At 44.4% G+C, this 21,393-nt stretch overlaps 2 protein-coding genes across 2 annotated transcripts; one reads left to right on the top strand and one right to left on the bottom strand.

The window, feature by feature from the left end:
• Positions 1 to 509: 509 nt before the first annotated feature.
• taf5l (TAF5-like RNA polymerase II, p300/CBP-associated factor (PCAF)-associated factor) lies at positions 510 to 5,697 on the bottom strand. Its single transcript, XM_068727526.1, has 5 exons — positions 5,534 to 5,697; positions 4,652 to 4,793; positions 4,319 to 4,423; positions 3,394 to 4,154; positions 510 to 3,313 (listed from the first exon to the last, which is right to left on the bottom strand). Exons 2-5 carry the CDS (start codon positions 4,788 to 4,790, stop codon positions 2,516 to 2,518), a joined length of 1,803 nt encoding a protein of 600 aa, XP_068583627.1. The 5' UTR covers positions 4,791 to 4,793; positions 5,534 to 5,697; the 3' UTR covers positions 510 to 2,515.
• Positions 5,698 to 6,538: 841 nt separating this feature from the next.
• nup133 (nucleoporin 133) lies at positions 6,539 to 19,508 on the top strand. The gene is made up of 25 exons (XM_068727511.1): positions 6,539 to 6,764; positions 6,907 to 7,022; positions 7,144 to 7,247; positions 7,451 to 7,684; positions 7,800 to 7,970; positions 8,909 to 9,064; positions 9,587 to 9,657; positions 10,166 to 10,313; positions 10,631 to 10,781; positions 11,061 to 11,215; positions 11,424 to 11,515; positions 11,896 to 12,059; positions 12,160 to 12,254; positions 12,415 to 12,639; positions 12,727 to 12,849; positions 13,404 to 13,503; positions 13,823 to 14,086; positions 14,179 to 14,312; positions 14,540 to 14,698; positions 16,371 to 16,506; positions 17,464 to 17,582; positions 17,878 to 17,958; positions 18,061 to 18,125; positions 18,262 to 18,350; positions 19,254 to 19,508. Exons 1-25 carry the CDS (start codon positions 6,637 to 6,639, stop codon positions 19,388 to 19,390), a joined length of 3,417 nt encoding a protein of 1,138 aa, XP_068583612.1. The 5' UTR covers positions 6,539 to 6,636; the 3' UTR covers positions 19,391 to 19,508.
• Positions 19,509 to 21,393: the final 1,885 nt, after the last annotated feature.

Here is a 21,393-nt window from a genome sequence, read left to right as displayed (position 1 = left end):
ATTGTGTTATTTATATTTTATTCTATTGCATCAGTTATTAGATGTTGACTAACTGCAGCTCTTTATTGTGTTCATTTTGAAGGGAAAACAAATACCTCAAGCATTTCTTTCCCCTCAAGATGAATACCGCTTTGAAGAGATTTTATTTTCTTTGATTTAGTGAATGAAGCTGATATTCACTGAACGCAGGACAAACCTGCATCCAGCTTACTGTTGCATTAGCGCCACCTTCTGCTCCGGAGAGTGGATCAGACAATAGACGGACAATATTTCACACAAAAGAAAACAAACTCCACACATAACACATTAACCTATAATTTATCCTCCATGTTTTACACTATAGTATGTCGACAAAAGTCATTAAAAAGTCATAGTATAACTTTATCCAGTCTGGTACATCAGGTTTAACGACATCAGGATGTTTTATAAGTGAAGCTGAATCACAAGATGAGGCCCAAAGCACCCTCAAAGCAGCATGACACACAAAGAAGAAAAGAACCACTGAAGCATTAGTTTAAATAATTCTGTTATTTATTCCTTGTTTTGGGCTACAGGAGGGAACAAAAGGTTACTGACAAACATAAAGTACAACTTCCAGGCTGGATTTATGAATGAAATATGCAGAACAACTATATATATATATATATATATATATATATATATATATACACATAGAAAACAAAAATACAATCACACTTTGGATGTATGAACTCAGTTTCTAGGTGAGTATTTTTAGCCCTCGTTAAGCTCAACCTGGACGTTAACTCTTGGTAGCCAAAATGTTACAAAAATACAGTATATATATATATATATATATATATATATATATATATATATATACATACTTTTTAAACTGCACCGTTCATACCACCCGCAGAAAAGTGCAAAAAAATACAGCCTTTGATTCTTATAAATGTCCTCAACAAGGCTATTTACACTTTTTGTGTTACTCAAACCCTACAAACCAAGAGAGAAGAAACAACCACTTCCTGCTCCGGTGTTGTTAAAGCTCACATAGTCACTTGTTCACTTTTGTATTCCACCTTTGAGGCACTTTAAAAACTCGTATACAGTCTCTAAACTCCTCGGGCATCGATGCAAAACAGTTTCTCACGTCTCAGAGTATTTAGGATCCTATTGTCTGTGTTTGGATCGACTCGGTGGAAGCTGGTGTGTGACTCCATCAATGCATTTCAATCATGGGGGGGGGGGGGGGGGGGGGGGCAGAAAGAGATCCTTAAAGGAACAGTCCTGCATTTCGAGTGTTTGCCTCTTCGTTGTCTTACCAAGTCAGAGTTATCGAACGTTAAACGAGAGCCAAAGTGAAACCACAATAACCTGCTTTTGTTCCAGTAGTCCTTCAAAATAAAAGCATTTGTAACTACTCTAATACCTAGAACTACAGCCTGAACACAAACAAACTAATGTCGTTGTTTTATTCAATATGTTTGTTTTTAGCAAAATAATTTCCATAAGCTCCGGACATTCAGCTCTTTATATATGAAACAAATTATCAAAAACTGTCAAGTGCACAAAGCCAGCATTCAATTCCTGTGTTTCTGATTTCATTTAAAATGTATTTGGGCAAAGTTCTTGTACGTCTGCTTGCGGTAACATTTTAAATGGTCTGGTTGAAGAAAACAATTTTTTTTACCTCAAAGTAATTAAAGATTAAAGATCTGCGTTGGTACTTTGGTAGTGAAACTCAGGTGTTCTACCGGTACAAGAGGCGAAAAGTCTCAAACGATACTTTAGACAAGCTACACAACACGCGTATACGATGGTTTCAGAGTTGTTGGAAGGTGTATATGTGTATATATATATAGATATATATTTCTTATTTGTGATGGAGCTGGGCTAACAGCTTTCCCCTGCTTCCAGTATTTGTGCTAAGCTAGGCTAAACACATCCTGGAGATTAGAATGAGGAGCAGCTCACTGTACTCCTAACATTCTGAACACCAGGGAACAGTTCATCCCATAATACTCATCGGTGCAACAACACCAAGGTTTTTGTCTGTTTGGTTGTTTTCTCCGTTCAGTAAATAAACATTTTCATCTCATATTTGGGTCGAACTGATTTTTGCAGATTCAATTTTTTTTAATTTAACAAGAATTTTTTTTCAAATCAGTCATATGCTGCTGTTGTAGATAATAAAACGTGTGCGTGACAGCAGAGTAAACAGCTTTCGACCACCAAGACACCGGAAGCAGAACTTTTTATTTATTTAATACTGACATCTAGTAAGGGAGCTTTGGTAATTAGACAACGCCACCAAGGACAAATGATAACTGAACTATAACTGAACACGTCAGCCCGTTTGAAAAGGAGACTGCTTTATGCCAAGAACTAAAAGAAAACCCCTGACTCCTGTGCAGGTGGGGGCCTTTAACCTCTCAGTGGTTGGGTTAGGGAAGAAAATTGGTGACAGACAAATGTCAAACACACTTCCGGAGATATTCAAGCTTTTCTCCCAAACAACTCAAAAAAAAAAAAAGAAAAGAGACAGCCGTGGCTACTGTTCTGCTTTCTCCTGTGCAGTCCCCGTCACCAGCAGCAGGTTGCAGGCCATGAACTGGACGTTCAGCACGTTGCTGGTGTTTCCAGTGTAAAGTCCCACCAGCTCGCCGGACGAGCCGTCGGCTGGCGTCCCTCCGTGGGAGTTGCGGATGTCCCACACCCGGACCGAGTTGTCTATAGAGGACGACGCCACCAGGCTGCTGTCCGGGCTGAAGGACAGGCTGGTGACGCTGTCCGTGTGTCCTCGCAGGTCTTTGAACAACGTCCCCGATGCCAAGTCCCACAGCTTCACCCTCTGGTCCTCGCCGGCGGACGCCAAGTACTTCCCATTGGGTGAGAAGGCGAGCGACAGCACGGGGCCGCGGTGGCCGGTGAAGAGGCGGACGGACGCTCCCTGCTGGGTGCTCCACAGCCGGACAGTCTTGTCTGTGGAGCCGGTGGCCAGGTAGTTGGAGTTGGGGTGGAATTTGACGCAGTCGACGTCGGCGAGATGCCCGGCGTAGAGCCGCAGCGGGTAGGTGCGGGAGAACGTCCAGAGGCGGGCCGTCCGGTCGTGGGAGCCGCTGGCGAAGTAAAGGCTGCAGGGGCTGACGTCCACGTCCCACACCGGGTAGGCGTGGCCCTGGTAGAGCGCCGTGTTGGTGAAGCTGCCCAGGTCCCAGTAGCGGATGGTCGTGTCCTCAGAGCAGGAGAGCAGGCCGGAGCTGTCCGTCAGGAAGGCGGTGCGAAACACCGGGCCGCTGTGACCTCGCAGCGTCTTTACCTCGCTGCCGGAGCCGTCCTCTTCATCCGCCTGAGGAGAAACAAAAGAATTGAACAATTTAATCAATCTGAAGTTTTGGTTATCGGGCTTCATCCCTTCAGTCAACTCACTTCCTCCTCCAGTACGTCACAGGCAAGGTGGATGAGCGACACGTCAGCCTGATGCGGTTTGGCCTTCAGCTTTCTGGCCCGGAGGCTCCACAGTTTCACCGTGGAGCTGTCAAAGCCGGCGGCCAGCAGCCGACTGTCGGCCGAGACCTCCGCGGTGTTCAACGTCTGCTCCGTGTGGTGGAAGGCGTAAAAACACACGGTGGTGAGCGTGGGGGGCCCCTCGCGGACCTTCTTGATGCAGTCCTGCAGAGTCTCCAGGGCCGCCTCGCTCTGTGGGATCCCTGCAGGGACCTCCACCCCCTCGCCACCCTCCGCCCCGTCCACCCCGGCCCAGGAGGAGGTGGAGTTCGGGGCGGCGGTCGCCCCGCCGGCCGCTCCATACAGCTGGTAGTCTGTGCGCCTCGAGGCGGTGACCTCCACCTGCAGGTGTGTGCTCAGGGCCCTGCAGAGGGAGCTGTTGTCCTCACTCTGCAGGTAGCGCAGCAGGTAGCTGTAGGCCGGCTCCGTCAGGTGAACCACGTACTTGTGCTCCAGGAAAGCACTCAACTTGGGGTTGGCTGCGACGTCCTGAGCAGTGAGAACATGGCGGAGCTGCTCTATGGTGGCGCGCTGCTCGCTGTCCTGAAGAAAGGCGCCGTGGAAACGACTGTAGAAACCATCTACCGCCCCCTTCAGGCCGCAGTGCACCAAGTCCAGGTGGAGGTAGACGAAGAGCGGGTAGAGAATGCTGCTCACTTCCTTCGCCCAGGATATATCGGTTTCTGATTTATGGGAAATGAAAATTATTGTGAGGGTAGAATCCAAAGACGACACGTACGTACGCCATTTTCCAAAACAACCTCGAGTGTGACTGTTGGTAATGTGGTAAACGGGACAAATACAAGAATTCAGAGACAATGCAGCAGGAATGTGAATCATGGGATACCTGACAGAAAGGAGCGCAGCCGGGAGTACTGAGTCTCATACTGCTGGGGGTCAGACTGGCAGGGTGCAGCAGAGACGATGTTGGCACACCCCGACTCTGTCTGCACTGCTCAGAGGAAGAGGAAGAGGGAGAGATGAAGGTAGGAGAGAAAATAAAAATCAGCTCGGCACAAAGCAGAGCCGATCAGCCACAATAGATACAAAAAACCCACCTGTGCATTAAATTATATACACAGATCATATGTTCTCAACTATTAAATACATGTACATGTGACATGGCATGTAGTGATGTGGAACACAAATGCCATCACCACCGCCTTTGCAGTCAGCTCACCTGTGAGACTGGCAGCCATCTCCTCCGCGGACTGGAAGAGCTTGGCTCCTTTCAGAGAGCCATCGGTGTCCACATACTGCCTCCGCTTCAGGTACTGAGCCACGGCGTACTGGATCTGCTCAGTGCGAACCCGCTTCATGACCTGAAAAACAACAACATAGACACCTGAGAGGAGAAGTCACCTGCACATCACACCACACTGGTTGGACAGACTGTTCTTTTTTTTTGTTTTAAGGCAGGCATCCTGCTTGGAATCCGACTCATCATCATCTACATGGCAATATTAATATTAAGCATCTTCTCAGTAACTTAGCAAACTAGCTAAGAAGTGAGCTAATGTGTTTACTGAGGCATTAAACATTAAAAGATAAGATAATCCTTTATCCCCTTTAAAGGGGACATTTACAGGATTACAGCAGCATAGTGGATAGTGCCAACGAGAGACATAGTAAAAAACAAGATCAAGTATTATAAATAAGTAAAAAAACAGTAAAGAATATTAACTAAGTAAAAAACCCACAATAAATACAATATTGTATATACAGACAGAATAGCTGTAGTATTGCAAAGTGTATTTATATTGTTAGTGTTTTTAGTGTTGTGTGGTCTACTGGGAGCAGAGCTGGTTGTGAAGGAAATACACCTCTTCTGACAATCTTAACATATGTGTTAGCATGGAACGAGTGTGGAAGCCCTGAAAAACAACGCATTATCAACGTTAATTTGGTGTAAAAGGCGGGCTGGTTTCCCCATTAGAGGAGGATGCCTTGAGCTGAGCTAACCGGCTAACTTAGCGCCAGTGGCAGCGGGCCTGGCGGCTCCAAACTTTTAGCGGGATTGATCCAGTTCCGTAGCACCACCGGGTCGTATATCGGTACTCACTGCATATCGTGCGGGTTCCTCTCCGTGCTCCGTTACTGTGTGCAAGCTAGTGACTGGTTTAATGCTAATGTATCCTAGCTGAAACTACGTTGCCGCTCCGGTAAGCCTCCATCAAATCATGTTAGCTACAGGTTAGGTAGCTAGCTCGCTTTCATCTCTGATGGGTTAACAGCTATCGTGAATCTACTCGTTCTCCTGGCTTCACTGTTCGCATCCACAAGGTAAATGTAGCGACAGTCTATTAGCTATGTCTGGATCGGTCGGCTTCTTTTTCTTCTTCTTCTTTTTTGAGGTTTATTGGCGATGGCAAACCAACTGGTATGAAGTGTGGATCAGGATGTCTAGTACGTATAGGGTTAGTATAAAATAAAGAAAATAAAGAAAGTAAAGAAAATAAAGAAAAGAAAAGAAAAGTAAGAAATAAGAAACAAAAAACAAAACAACTGGCTCATATTTTGTTAATAATATTAGATAGTCTAAGATATTGAAATAATACTTGATAACATTCACTTGTTGAGTTCTTTTGCGCCAGTGGACGTCATTCACTAAATAGCAAATAATATTAATGAAAATGTCAACTTGTAGGAGTAGTTCACAGTGTTCACTGTCGTTCTGGCTGTAATAAATAATACATTGAATATTATTTTTCGATTATATTTTGTATTAACAATCTGAATCTGAAAAGTAACAAAAGCTGTCAGACAAATTTAGTAGAGTAAAAAGTAAAATGTTGGCCTAATTGTAGTACAATACTCAAGTACATTTCACCCGTGTTTGAAGTATATATTTAAAAAATAAAATAAAAATGTTAAAATATTTTAAAAAATGAATGAATGATAAGACAACGTCTTTCTATCCCGATAGTTATTGATTTTGTTGTCAAGTGTCTTTAAAAAAAAAAAACATTCTAACAAAAAAAAGTCGTTTTTGCGATGGGCGGGACTTTCCGTTGACACAGTGATGACGCACATTTCGAGCGACTGCACCGCGCGCTGTTTGGAGGAGGACTCTACAGTGAGTTTTTTTTAACGGTGTAAATATTGGGTATTTTACGGTTAAATTCGTACATATTTCTCTACTGTTGAGCAGTACGCGGTACCGGCATGTTTACCCCCCGCGCCAACCCGAGCTCCGGCCGCCGGCAGCAGGGCAGGACCACCGGGAGGAAGAGCGTCTCCGGCGTGGCCGCCAGTCTGCTGTTCTCCCCGCGCAGGACGCCGCTGTCGGCGAGGTGAGTGGAAACACTGAAGGGACGGACGGTTTATCTGTGTTATGTCTCAACTGCCATTTTATTAGCTCCACCTAGATCAATCTAATGGAGTCAAATACAATAATCCTGTTGTAAACCCTCCCTCTAAATCTCTCTCCATCAGGTCAACACCCACCCGAGTGCAGAGCCATTCAGCTGCAGATTCAGTCAACTATGACGTGCAAACCTTCGGCTCGTCGCTGCCTGTCAAAGTGATGGAGGCGCTGACGATGGCCGATGGTAAAGAAACAATGAAGCTCATGTTCCTGTTGATGCCTCTTTTTTTCCCCCCTGTTTGCCAGGGTTTGTTAAAAGCACTGAAAGCCACTGAACAATTCTGTGTGTGGGTCGGTCCCTCTAGTTGACGACCAGATCTCAGTGAAGGTGAATGAGAGCGGCTGGGCCTGGATGGTTTGTGGAGAGAGACTGATCATCTGGAAGATCTGCCAGACCGCTGTGGCCAAGGTACAGATGAAGACCCAGAAACTCAAACACTGTAAACGCGCTCCAGACGTCCCCCTTGCTGCTTTAGTCGGCGTTATCTGGTTAATTGCGATATGAAAGTCTCATAGTGTCCCGTGTTTCGTTGCAGTTCTTAGAGGAAACTCTCACAGATTATTCATTCAAGTCTCATAATCCAGCCGCTCTCTTGGTGTGTTCCCCTGCAGCTTTCGGTGTGTAAGGAGCTGCAGCTGCCCAGCAGCGAGTACAACTACACAGCCGACCTCGTGGCCGTGTCGTCCGCCGCTCCTCTGGAGACGGCCCCCGTTCAGTCCATCTCCGTCCTGGCCGTGGCCGCGGAGGGAACGGCTCGCCTGTGGACCAGCCTGGCCCAGGAGGGCAACTACACAGAGACGGACGTGGACCTGGGAGATCTCTGCAACTTTGTCGTTGCTGTCAATGTGAGTAAATCCGATTTATTTTTGATGTCTTTGCAGCCTCTAACCTGACTCTTAATCCAGCAGCTACCAGTGAATCCATATCACAAGCCCCTATATTTCTTCTCCCGTCTCTCAGGGTGGAAGCTTCGTCCTGTCCTCAATGAAGAGTCGGCTGTTGAGAGCGAGCGCCGATTCCTCGGGGAAGCTGCAGTGCCGAGCGCTGCAGCAGGGTCAGGGCATGCTCTCCGGCATCGGACGCCGCGTCTCCAGCCTGTTCGGCATGCTCTCCCCGCCGGCCGACGACACAGTGAGTCCCGATGACAGATTTCACCCCAGAGTGGAGTTCAGTGGGTGGTGGTCAGTAGTGCTGCCCCCCTGAAATGATGATCATTTGAATAATCCTGCTACATAAACTCCTCATTGAAGGACTCAAAAGTGCTCCTTCAATCCAGCTTTACAAATGTCACATATCTTAGCGGACAGGGCTCTGCAATGCCTACAGGCATATGTATCCAACATTTAAAACTGTAAAAACTATATATATTGGTAACAATTCGTTAGTAACCAAAATTAAAAGAATCTGTTGTATCACCTTTTTAAAAATACTGTAAATGTTGCTTGGAACTACTAAAAGTTTTAGACTAAACTTCCATGTTTCTGGCCAGTGGTGGAGGAAGTATTCAGATCTTTTACTTCTGTAAAAGTATTAATACCACACTATAAAAGTACTCTGCTACAAGTAAAAGTCCCCAGTTAGTTCAGTAAAAGCATGTAAATATTAGCAGTAAAATGTATCTAAATCTAGGGTTGTTTTTGTTATATTTGTTGAAATTCTCATTACATCCAGACAGCAATCAAAGAGTCAAATGCTGTGACAAAAAAAGGGAAAAGGAAAAGGAATTGGTATCTGTGGCTGTTTCAGGACTGTAATAAGTAAAGTAACTTTATAAAGTAACTACAGCTGTCAGATATTTGCTGCGGAGAAGAAAAGTACAACATCTCCCTCTGAGATGTAGAGGAGAAGAAGTAGAAAGTGTCATGAAAAGTACAACAATGTTAGTCCCTAATTCAATCACAGAGGATGGAATGAATGGATTTCTGAACCGTCTGCCTGATTCAACGCCTCCAATATATATATATATATATATATAATATATATATTTTTATATTCCCATAATGCCGTACAAACCGTTTCAGATGCAGCTGTAGCTCCAGTTGAAATGCGTTTCCGTTTGTCTGCTGCAGCTCCACAGTGTGCTGTGGGTGGGCGGAGCCAGCAGCCTCTACACGCTGACCAGCTCCAGTCTGAGTAAATGGGAGCTGGACGACAGCTGGGAGCACCAGACCCTCAGCTGGGACGCCCAGCGGGCGCTGACCGAGAGCATCGCCGACGCCATCTGGGTCAGTACGAGGAGAAAAAAAACAAAAATATATGTGTGTGTGTGTGTGTGTGTATACATGTACATACCGTTTATCGGTCTGATTCAGTGTCATACAGTGGTGGAGGAAGTATTCCGATCCTGTATAATCTTTTAAGCTCAAATCTATTTATTTTATTTTACAGTGCACTCTTCTAAAGGTTCCTAAATCAGATGTTTAAAGTAGCCGGTAACTAAAGCTGTCATAATAAATGTAGTGGTGTAAAAAAATACTATATTTCCCTCTGAGACGTAGTCGAGTACAAGTAGATATTCTTCAAAATTGTACTCAAGTACAGTACTAGCAGGAGGTAAAGCTGTGACTCAAAATACAGTTAAAGCTCGTTTTTTTTTTTATTCAATCAAATCCTCAGTCAAACTCTTGACTTCCATCATTTCTGCTGCATGTTGGCAGCCGCATTGATCCACATTGATCAGATTATCTTCAGAACATTTCAATACTGCGAATGTCTTTCATGATTTCTTAGCATTCGTCTCCCAACAGGGGTCAGAGAGCAACTACGAGGAGCTGAAGGAGGGAGCGAACGTGACCTACCTGGATATGAAGCTCAGCCAGTGAGTGTGTGTGTGTGTGTGTGTGTGTGTGTGTGTGTGTGTGCGTGTGTGTGTGTGTGCGCGTGTGTGCGTGTGTGTTTATATACACGTGCACAACTTCCTGCTTGTTTTACTCTTCAGAATAAAAGGTCTTAAATTGTGTTTAAACTTTGATGACATTTTCTCATTTTAAAAGTCTCCCTCCTGAACAATGTCTTTCTATTAATTATTATTATAACGTGAATGTGATGTATAACCTCTTAAATCGAGATCAGTGAGTAGGAGGTAGAGGGACAAATGAAAGCATGAGATTTTAAATTCAGGTTTATAATCACAGATAATCTGTGTTGTGTACTGAGGAGTTAAAGGAGTAGAATTAACATACTTATAGCTGCACAGCATATAAAGTACACAGGGAACCTGACACCGTTTTACAGGATTTATGTAAGATATTACTAGTTTTTTTTAAATAAATCTAAAGACCAAGTGGATCTGAGGCCGAACTGAGCCGGGGTCTTTGTGTTTTCAGAGCCGGCCTGGTGGTTTTGGCTGCAGCCTGGCACCCGTCAGACACTCCCTGCCTGGCTTACTACTGCCTGGTCACCCTGCAGGACAACGGAGCCGCCATCTCCGACCAGTTCACCGTGGAAGTCACCAAGTACAACCCTCTATTCCAGGTCAGTCCTGATCCTGATCCTGATCCTGCAGAGGTTGGATTCAGATTCTGTGAATGACCCTTTTATGCTGCATTCACACTATGACGACAAAGCAACAGCCTGAAAGTCGTTTTCAGAGGAAGTCGTAGGCCTGAAGCTACAAACCGACGCCCGAAAACAAAAATGAAACTAGCCTCAACCTTTTTCTTTAGCGCTCCGATGACGAGAAGTGTCAACCAATCGCATGTCTTTGTTCCACCATTTCTGGTTTCCTTCTGGACTCTTTGGTTTAGAAGAAGCGCGCTTATTTTTTCCCCCTCAACCTCTCGTTTCCCCAGAGTGAGGAGGCTCTGCAGGCCACTCGGCTGGCGTTGCCGCGCTTCCCGGGCTCCACCGCCTTCCTGTACACCGAGGAGCTGGTGTTTGCTTGCTCCACGGGAACCAGCAGGGGAGGACTACCTGATGAGAAAATCAGCTTCAACTCGCCCGGTGAGGAAAGGATCGCCCGCTGCTCTCTGGCTCCGCAGAGTGATGGAATGACAGTGTATACGACGTAAATGATGCTTAAGAAGTCCGATAATTAGTAATTACGCACAGGGAACATGGAGTAAATTTAAGTTTAAGAAAACAGAATTCAACCGTAAATGTACATCTTTTAATTGTAAATGACGAGGTGATTATTTATAGACCCACGATAGAAAGACTAAACCCACACGATGCCTCTGAATGTCTGACTGACGGTGTTTCTCTCTCCGTCCGTCTGTCCAGGTGACGGTGTTCGTGGAGGAGGCTGCTGCGCCAACCTGCCCGTGTTTTTCTCCCAGAACAGCGGCCTGGTGGCGGTGGTGGCCCGGGAGAGCGCCTCCATCCTGCCGGAGACGATGGAGGACTCGCTGTGCTCCTCGCTGGCTGCGGCTCCGGAGGTGAAACTAACTAACGGTTTAAGAAGAATATTCATTTCACGCAACATCTGTAAGATATTCTAGTCAGGATTCAGCCTCAAGACGTTTGCATCCAACTATTCACACAAATCCGGTTATGAGAAAAGAAAATCTACTGAACCCGGTGACCATGCGTCTGATGTTGACTGAATTTAAAATGCGTTTCTGGTTTTGTTTTCTTATGTTGAAGGTTTCAGTCATGGAGACTCCAACCAGAGCAGAGCCTGTCGCTCAGGAGGACAAGACCATACTCCTGAAGAGGACTTTCCTGCAGTTCTGCCGGTACGTCAACAAATAACTCACAAATCCATTTATTAAAGAAACAAAATCTTTTGTTGGACCAGTTGGCTGCTGGTTTCACACAAAGGGATCAGTGGTTTTAGTGACAAATGTTACACATTTTGCGTTTAATCAAGTGCTTAAATTATTACCAAATCATTTCACTGATCAAGTAAAAACCTCCAACAAGCTTCACTAATAGAGTTCTCTCTCTCTGCACAATGTTGTTTGGAGGCATTTTGCTGTTTTTCATCACTTTGGACTTTCAAATGAACATTCAGTTCTTAGGCTGAAGCAGCATTACTTAGGATTTAGAATACAAGGATTTAGTCCCTGTGATTCTTTAGATATAAAAATGAACTTTATTTATTCCTCTCTGTCAGTAACGATCTGGTGGGCGCTCAGACGGTCACAGACGAGCTCTTCCCCGCCGACGGTGACGGTGAGGAGGGAGCCGAGCTGGACGGCGTGGTGACCCGGATCAACCTGGACCTGGTGGACGATTACCCGGCCTCCGACCCTCGCTGGGCCGAGTCTGTCCCCGACGGTGAGGACGGGGAGAGGACAAAGTTGATTGAACATCTAATTTAAACAGTTTGTACTTTTTCTGTGATTATTTCTTTAAAAAAATGTTTCTGTTCCTCCAGAGAGCGCCGGCTTTCCTCTCACCTCCCTCATCATCCTCCACCAGCTGGAGGACAAGATGAAGGCCCACGGCTGCTTCATGGACTTCCTGCTCCAGGTACACACACACACACACACACACACACACACATGCATATCTTAAATATGATAAATGGTGCACAGAGTTTTAGTAATGGTCTTACAAATACGTGTTATCTAAAAGAAACCAAATCACATTTTCGAGCTGTGCTCATTTCAGGATTCTGTTCTTTCATCAGGTGGGTCTGCTGGACCGTCTCGGTCACGTGACGGTGCGCTCGTCTTCCATGGCGACACGCCTGCTGCTGTGTGAACACGCCGAGAAGCTTCAGGCAGCGATGTTGCTGAAGAACCACCACACCAAACACGGCGAGCTGGTGAACCGGGCCATCGGCATCGCGCTGCAGAGGAACAACGCCGCCGTACCGCCCAGCCTCACCGCCGCCGATGTCTTCTTCAGAGAGGTTCGTGTCTGACGGTGTTCCGCTCTGGTGATCCAGGTGGCGCGGATGAAAGATGAATTCAATCTTTTGTTTCCGGCGCTCCCGCAGGTGTCTCAGATCTCCTCGGTGTTCGATTGTCTGCTGGACGAGGAAGAGCGGAGTCTGAAGGAGAACCCGGTGGACTCTGTGCAGTGGGCCGAAGTGGTTCTCACCGTCAACAACATCATTAAGGTAAACATATTCATCATATAACGAGTGATGTGTGTAACTGAAGAGGGAGGAAAACAAATATCAACTTTTGCGTTAAAGCTGCATTCTCTCTAGTGTCCACCAGGGGGCGACTCCTCTGGTTGTATAGAAGTCTAGTCTAAAGTGACTCTACTTCTCTCTTGATTTATTCCCTCAGTAAACATTGTAAACATGAGTTTATGGTCTCAATCTCTAGTTTACAGTCTTCTTCAATACAGCATGATGTTCATTTAGCACACTATGCTCCATTTAGAGTCAAACACACCGTGAAGAGGAGTATGATTTAGGGGCGGGGCTACACAGTGATTGACAGGTTGCTTCCAGTTTGCTGTCCAGTCTGGGAGTTGTCCGTGTTTTCGTCTTACAATTTTAACCCTTTCATAGAGTGTTTTCAGTTCATGAAAGTTAATTTGAACGTGTGTGTGTGTGTGTGTGTGTGTGTGTGTGTGTGTGTGTGTGTGTGTGTGTGTGTGTGTGTGTGCGTGTGTGTGTGTGTGTGTGTGTGTGCGTGTGTGTGTGTGTGTGTGTGTGTGTAGGACATGCTGCAGGCTGCTGGTCAGTACAGGGAGACGAAGGCCTTCATGTACAGAGCGTCTGAAAGCTCTGCTGCAGAGCCGGAGTACATCCCATGGACAGGTGCACCTTTCATTCCTCATTCTTCCACCAGCAGCTTCAGGTCGCTGCATGTTGCTGTTGTAACTGCCCCAAGATGCTCATAGTTTGTCATCATTTCTTAAAATTTGACGCAAACATTTTGATGAACTGATTAGGATTTGTGGGTCAAAGATCACTTTGACTTCACACCATTGTTTTTGGCCATAACTCGAGAATTGATGATGATAACTTCAGATAAATGATTAACAGGATAAAGTAATGACATTATGGACAGGTTATCGCGGCAGACAGAAGTGTTTTTTGTCGTAGGCTATTAACCACGCCTCCTCTCTCCTCACAGCGTCAGGCGCTGTCGGCGGCGTCCGCACCGTCATCTCCCGCCAGCACGACATCATCCTGCGCTCGGTTTACCCGCACGCCGACTCGGAGCTGCGCAGCGCCCTTTGCGAGCAGCTGGTGGCGCTGTTGGACATCTACCTCGGCGGCTACGTGGCCCAGCTGACCTCCCTGCAGCAGCAGAGGCCCCCGGGGGCCCAACAGGATCGGTACAACAGCCTGGAGATGGAGTACAGCCAGCGGCGCTCCGAGCTGCTGGCCCCGCTGTGTAAGCCTAACGATGGAACGGGATCTGAATCGGTGACATCTCAAACTGTTTTACTGTCAGAGTTGTCACTGTGCAGTTGTTGTGTGTTGCAGTGGAGCTGGGTCAGTACCAGTGGGTGGCAGCGCTGGCTGAGAAGTACTGCGACTTCGACATCCTGGTTCAGATGTGCGAGCAGACCGACAACCAGAGCCGCCTGCAGCACTACATGACCAAGTTCGCAGACCAGGTAAAACCGGAAACGCTGAGGGACCTCTTTGAGAAATCATGGCTTAGTGTGTTAAAGGAGCTTTTGGGCTGTGGAGCAACACACACCCTCTACTAACACACACTGCAGACGCACCCAATGTGCCAACAAGTGTGTTGTCTTTGAGGAAGACTTGAAACTCTGAGCTTTCTCGTGCGGCCCGCTCATCCCAACTTCCTCTTTGTCCCACATGTCACTTCCTGCCGCAGAACTTTGCTGACTTCCTGTTCCGCTGGTACATGGAGAAGGGGAAGAGGGGGAAGCTGCTGTCACAGCCGGCCGCTCAGCACCAGCAGCTGGCCAGCTTCCTGCAGTCACACCAGCACCTGAGCTGGCTGCACCACATCCACGTCCACGACTACTGCAGTGTACGACACACACACACACACACACACACACACACACACACCCACACAGAGCTTGTTTCACGCTTCAGTACAAAACCAAAACCACATCCTCTGAGTAGAAAAGCACACATGCTCTTTTATACTTCCTCTGTAACTGATTGCTTCTTCATGTGTTTCCTCCCTTAACTATTGTTCTCCTTCTGTCCCATCTTTTTCACTCTTCCTTCCTAGATCTGTCTGTCTGTCTTCATCTACATGTTTCCTCATTTGTTTCCTTCCTTTCATCCTATCTTCCCTCTTTGCTGTCTTCTCTTTTTGTTTCCTCCCTCCTGTCTTCATCTGTCCTCTTTTGTTCCTTCCTTACACCCAACTCTCTTTTCCTTCCTTCCTTCCAATCTTCCCCGTCCTCCCTTTTACCCGCTCCTCCTTCCCTCCATCGCTTTTCCTTCCTTCCTTCCATCTTTCTTTTGTTTCTTCCTTCCATTTACTTTTGTTTTTCTTTCTTTTAATCCTTCATTTCTTTCTACATTCCTTCTTCTCTCACCTTTAACTTTTGTTTCCTCAGTTTTCTTTCCTTCCTCTCTTTCCTCCATCTGGTATCTTTTGTTTCTTCTTTCCTTTCCTCTATTTTCTTTCCTTCTTTCCTGGCTTTCCTTCTACCTGTCTTTCGTTCCTTCCATCTCTCTTCTTCCTTCCCTTCTTACCTTTGTATCTTCCTTCATTTATTCTCTCTCACTTACCTTTGTTTTTCCTCCTCTTATCATTCTTTTCTTTCTCTATGCCTTCTTCTTTCTCCTTTACCTTTTTGTTTCTTCCTTCCTTCCAATCTTTTTTCTGCTATCACACTGCATGATGAAACAGACACATGGCCTCAGAATACCACTTACTTCATTCTGTTTTTATCTCCTTTGGTGGTAAATTATGCAGAACACACAAAAGTATATTTCCTTCCTTCCTTCCTTCCTTCCTTCCTTCCATCCTTCCTTCCTTCCTTCCTTCCTTCCTTCCTTCCTTCCTTCCTTCCTTCCTTCCTTCCTTCCTTCCTCCCTCACTGTCATAGTCGACAGTCACCGCAGTATAGAACAGAAGAAACACACACAAACTCAGTTTCCTTCCTCTTTCAGCAGCGTTAAACACGTTGATGCTCACGACACCCAAAGTATTCAACACACACACATTGCACAGCTTCCTTCCTGTTTGCTGTTAGCAAACCCACCCACACGGCAAGGCCCCACACACACACACACACACACACACACACGCACACAGACACAGAAAAAGAAAACCTTCCTGGTTTTAAACACAGCCCGGCTGTGTTTTTCACTTCTTACTTTATTCACTTTTCACGGTGTTACAAAATGAAAACACTCTTGGCTGCAAATCAAAAGTTCTTACTGACAAATGAATACAACAAGGCATCTTCCAGCATCCTGTACAAAACAAAGAACATTAATCACAACTTTATATATTCTCTACATCTACATAGCATCGATCAACACAGTGCCGCAAAATTACAAATAACTTGGTCGCCGAATGTAAGAAGGAAAAATAAGAAATTCTGCAATAAATTTAATTTAACCATCAAAAGTTCTCTTTTATGTTTAATCGAAATGAAGAAGAAAGATGAGACGATGGGGATCATCTAATGGGGAGCCAAATAATGAAGAATAAGGACTGTGTCGTGTCTCTGCAGGCCAACCGGACGCTGTACAGCCAGGCCAACATGGAGACGCGTTACTTCGTGAAGAAGAAGACGCTGCTGGCTCTCAGTAAGCTGACGGTGCTCGCGTCCAACCTGCCGGAGGACGAGCTCAACAAACAAGTCGATGGTAAAATGCACGATAGTTTTTAATTTTGCTGTTTGACAACAGAACCTGACATATTTACAGTTTGATCCAGATGGAAACTGAAAAATGTGACTTTACACAGCTTCTCTACTGATGGAAAAACCTGCAGAACGTCACATAATAGACTCGCAAGGGGTGACTCCCTTACAGTGTGGTCCTGTAACTATTGCCATTATATCGTTGAGCTTTTAATTCACTAAATGAACATCATGTTTACAATGTTTACTGAGGGAATAAATCAAGAGAGAAGTAGAGTCATTTTAGACTAGACTTCTATACAACCAGAGGAGTCGCCCCCTGGTGGACACTAGAGAGAATGCAGGTTTAAGGCAAAAGTTGATATTTGTTTTTTGTTTTCCTCCCTCTTCGGTCACATTTATCCCTTTGTTTTATCTTCTTTTAATCCTTTGTTGCTTTCTAATTTCCTTCTTTGTTGTTTCCTGCCTTGCTGTCTTCCATCCTCTCTTCCTTTTTGTTACTTCCTTCCTCTGCTCTTTTTTTTCCCCCTTCCTTCCTCTGCTAGCACAAGTGAAGGATAGTTGAAACCAGCAGAATGTGTCACATAATAGACACCATTGCAGTGTGGTCCTGTATGTAGACTCGCGTGTCTGTAACTATTGCCATTATATCGCTTAGCTTTCCAATGTCCTATTTAACAATGTAATTAAGTTGCATTCGTTACCTACACATTATTGAATTTAGTACAGAGTCAATCGTGCAATAATCGGTGTTCTCGGCTAAACTAAACTACAGACCATTGAGTGCTTCGGCGAAAGGTTGATGCTGCTCATAAAAGGACACCAGAGGACTATTCCCTTTTGTTCGTAGCGTGCAGCCAGCCGCTGTTTCACGGTGGATTTGGAGGGAAGCTTCAAATAAACCTCGTCGTGTCTGCCTGCGCCTCGAGGGATTAACGGTGTCGTTTATCCGTCCAATCAGACATCGTGGAGCAGGAGCGCTTCCTGCTGCATCAGGAGACTCTGCCCCGACAGCTGCTGGAGGAGAAGCAGCAGAACCCCGACGCCATGCCTCTGCTCAGCGCTCACAACCTCATACAGGTGAAGAACACACACACACACACACACACACACACACACACACACACACACACACACACACACAGGCACAGGCACAAAGCGGTCTGCCAATGCTCCCAATCTGGTATCTTGCACCTTTTTTAAAGTCACTATTACAGTAAATTTGTTCAGGACCAAATCATTTTTGCAGTGGGTTCACTTTTCAATTTCTTAACGTGGAGAAGGAAACAATATTTCCTGTTTACGTTGACATTTCTGAAGCCAGATTACTGCCATAATCTCGGCCTCCGCTCACTTCAGCGTTTCCTCTCCTCAGCTGTACATCTGCGACGACAACAGGCGAGCGAACGAGTACGACTTCAAAAAGGCTCTGGATCTGCTGGAGTACATCGACGAGGTAACCTGCTGGTGTGTTGGTCTGTCGGAGGTTCGGCTAGTTGAGGTTCGACGGCCGTTGAAAAGACGACGTCGGTTGAGTTTTTCCGCGTTTGTGTTGCAGGAGGAAGCCGAGGACATCGACTCGCTGAAGTGTGAGATCTTCGGCAAAGCGCTCAGAAGAGACGAGTAAGATCCATCAGTCGTGTTTTTGTACACCTTGAGAGTAAATAATTCATGTCAGAAGAGCAAAATGCATTGAAACACTGATTTGTGAACTTGTTCACTAACACTGTACGTCACTTTGATGCCGTGTCTCTCCCAGCTGGTCCTCGGCCGACGGGACCGACGACCCTCTGGAAGCCGCCAAGGACAGCATCTTTGTCAAGATCCTCCTCAAACTCATCCAGGAAGGTGAGAAACGTTCACCGAGTTTTGTTTTACGAAAATATACCGAAATACAGCCAGGAGGATTCAAGCCCACGATTCATTTAATTTACAAATGTCGTTGGTGAGAAACGTTTCCTTAATGACTAAATCATGTGACTTTTTATTAGGTATAAGGCTCTAGAATATGTGGTTGTAATAAATTGTTTTTATTATTTGAAATCAAGAGTCTTTATTGTCATCTAGACAATTACAAAGAAGCACCTCCTCCAACAATGTTCACTGAATATGTATGAAAATAAGAATGAAGACATAAAACGGTGCAGAAGTAACAAACACAGTGATGCAGTAAACTATACATAAACACAATGAATAACACTGTGATTATAGGTGGAAGTTCATGCTGAGGAGACTAGCGTAGCTCGCTAGCTAACCTGATGCAATGAATGAATGAATTACCTCTGCTCTAATAAATGACGGACAAAACGCGTGATCAAAAACCCATTGACTTCCATTCGAGCTTGATTTTGGTACAATATAAATAATATAATGACACCGGCAAGTATCTGTTCATATAAGATGAAATATATATATATATATATATATATATATATATATATATATATATATATATATATATATATATATATATATATATATATATATATATATATATATATATATATATATATATGTATGTATGTATGTATGTATGTATGTATGTATGTATATATATATACACACACACACACACACACAGATAAATGATGCTTTGGCAACATATTCTTTTCTTTTCTTTTTTTACTTTCATGACATTAAAGCCACATTGAATTGATATAATATGGATTGAGAAATCCGTATCCATGTATTAAAGGCTACACTTAATTAATACAAAATGAACTCCATATTTCACAACTCTTTATTTTCCAGGGGTTTCTCTGCAGACGTACCTGCCCGACATCAAAGAGCTGCTGGAGCTGGACGACCTGAGCGGTTTGAAATCCAAACCCTATTTTGAATTTGTCCTTCGAGCGAATTATGAACATTACCTAGAAGTCCAGATGTGACGACCGATCGCCTCCCAGTGACCGCCGCTTTTTGCACTTCTGGTTTCATTCGCGTTCTAATCATTTTCAAGATTTGTTTGAATTTTTCTCTTTTCTCAATAAATGTGTTATTTCTGTAGATAGACTGCTGTTTGTTTGTTTTGTTTTTTTAAACGGAAACATGGTTAAGAATAGTTTTTTCAGAAATTGCAGATAGAAAAGTTATTCTTCACACAGATTTTTTTTCTCAGAAAAACTAAACTGTGTCGTTTACTGACATCTAGTGACGTTTGTGAAGCACCGTTTTAAAAACAACGGAGACAAAATGTACAAATGAGGAAAAGTATTGTTTGAAATCAATTATCATACATTAACAAAATACTTTCTACTCAAGTACTGTACTTAAGTACAATTTTGAGGTGCTTCCATTTTCTGCTACTTTTATAATTCTACTCCACTACATCTCATTTCGCTACAGGTACGTGCTTCAGTGGCTACAGTGTATCCTCTGCAGGAGTGTGGTTTGTGTGTCTGTTTACTTTCTGCTCTCCGATATCCAAACCTTCAGGAACCCGATCCTGTAGACTCCAGACGCTGGCCTGCATTAGTCAGGACTTCCTCCCGTTTGGTGACGAGGGGCAGATGTTGGTTATGAATAGTTATTTTTGGACCGGCCGCCACCACTGACGGGGATCCTCTGTTATGATCCACTTTCACCGCAGATGGCGATCAGGGTCCCGCTCGGCTAAAAGTAGGTGAGATGATGGACATCAGCTCCACGTTACTGTTCTGATGTGCTCTTAACTGGAGAGCTAAACCTTTAACAGGTGGGAAAACGTAATTCAGTCTCATCTACTCACACTTTAACACTGTATTAGCACTACAGATGATCTTATTTAACTCTTAAGTGTATATATATATATATGAACATAAATCAGAACAACAATGACCATAGAATTGAGGTGATAGTGCAGTATGTCTGATTAAGTGTTCATCAGTGACGGCATTAAATGCAGAGAATTTCCAATCTCGGTCAAGATGATGGCTAAATTTGGAGAAAATATGTAAATAAACAACACAAATAAATAGAGAATGTCCTCCAAAGAAGAACAACACACGTTAAATCTTCTGCGCGTTGTTCTGAAAGCACAAACGTGTTGTTTAGTTTCAGGAACATGGTGGATAATCTCACATCTGGTTCAGCAAATTGCACCTTAAATGATTTACGGGTCATCTTCCATTTTTTTTTTAACTGTGAATCCCAACACTTCAGTGGATCTCAGCTAACAGTTGGGTGAACACAGCCGGGCTCTGCCGGCTCTGTAGCAGCTGTCCGATGGGATGGAGGTCCCGACCCTCTCGCTTTAGGAGCTTGAAGCGTGAGCGTCACTCAGCTGCTGCTGTGTGGACGTAGCTGTTGGCTTCCAGCTGAGCAGCACGAACTCCATCCAAACCCGAAATAAATCTAAAAACACAAAATCCTTCATAAGCCGAGATAAGAACCATGTTTATTCATGTTTTTAAATCAAACAAAGCTAATGTACTGAGTCGACATGGTGATAGGACAACGGCTACACTTATTTATTTATAATGTCTTACTTTTTTGTGATCACATTTTTATTGATTTTCAAGATATGCATTTAAAATCAACCATAAATCACAATGAATATACATACATACACAGACACACATATACATATATATATATATATACATATACACATACATACTGTACATACACACACACATATATGCATATGCACACATACATACATATACATACAAATAACAGTAAATATATATATATATATATATATATATATATAAATAAAAAAATAAATATATATAGTGTATTACTCGTACTTCCAGAATAGTACAACCGACACATCAACTCCTTTCACCACTTACACTTCAACTGATATCTGATCTACAGTCAGGTTTTACACTCCTTTCAGAACTCGACTTATACCGACATTTTGGTTCCTTTTGGTGCTTGATGCTTACACTTCAACTCCTTTCAGTGC

This window comes from Cebidichthys violaceus, unplaced genomic scaffold, assembly GCF_023349555.1.
Source record: "Cebidichthys violaceus isolate CVI_PGR_0920_01 unplaced genomic scaffold, fCebVio1.0.p SCAF_4, whole genome shotgun sequence".
Lineage (NCBI taxonomy): Eukaryota > Metazoa > Chordata > Actinopteri > Perciformes > Stichaeidae > Cebidichthys > Cebidichthys violaceus.
The sequence above is the reverse complement of the archived record's forward strand: the minus strand, read 5'-3'. Positions and strand labels throughout refer to the sequence as shown.

Bases quoted from the DNA above. Each gene is read 5' to 3' on its own strand.
- taf5l (XM_068727526.1), bottom strand. From the start codon at position 4,790: ATGAAGCGGGTTCGCACTGAGCAGATCCAGTACGCCGTGGCTCAGTAC. The intron at 4,424-4,651 runs GTGAGCTGACTG...TCCTCTGAGCAG, and splicing joins GATGGCTGCCAGTCTCACAG to TGCAGACAGAGTCGGGGTGT. The intron at 4,155-4,318 runs GTATCCCATGAT...CCCATAAATCAG, and splicing joins GCTGCGCTCCTTTCTGTCAG to AAACCGATATATCCTGGGCG.
- nup133 (XM_068727511.1), top strand. From the start codon at position 6,637: ATGTTTACCCCCCGCGCCAACCCGAGCTCCGGCCGCCGGCAGCAGGGC. The intron at 7,023-7,143 runs GTAAAGAAACAA...CGGTCCCTCTAG, and splicing joins GGCGCTGACGATGGCCGATG to TTGACGACCAGATCTCAGTG. The intron at 12,640-12,726 runs GTTCGTGTCTGA...GCGCTCCCGCAG, and splicing joins CCGATGTCTTCTTCAGAGAG to GTGTCTCAGATCTCCTCGGT.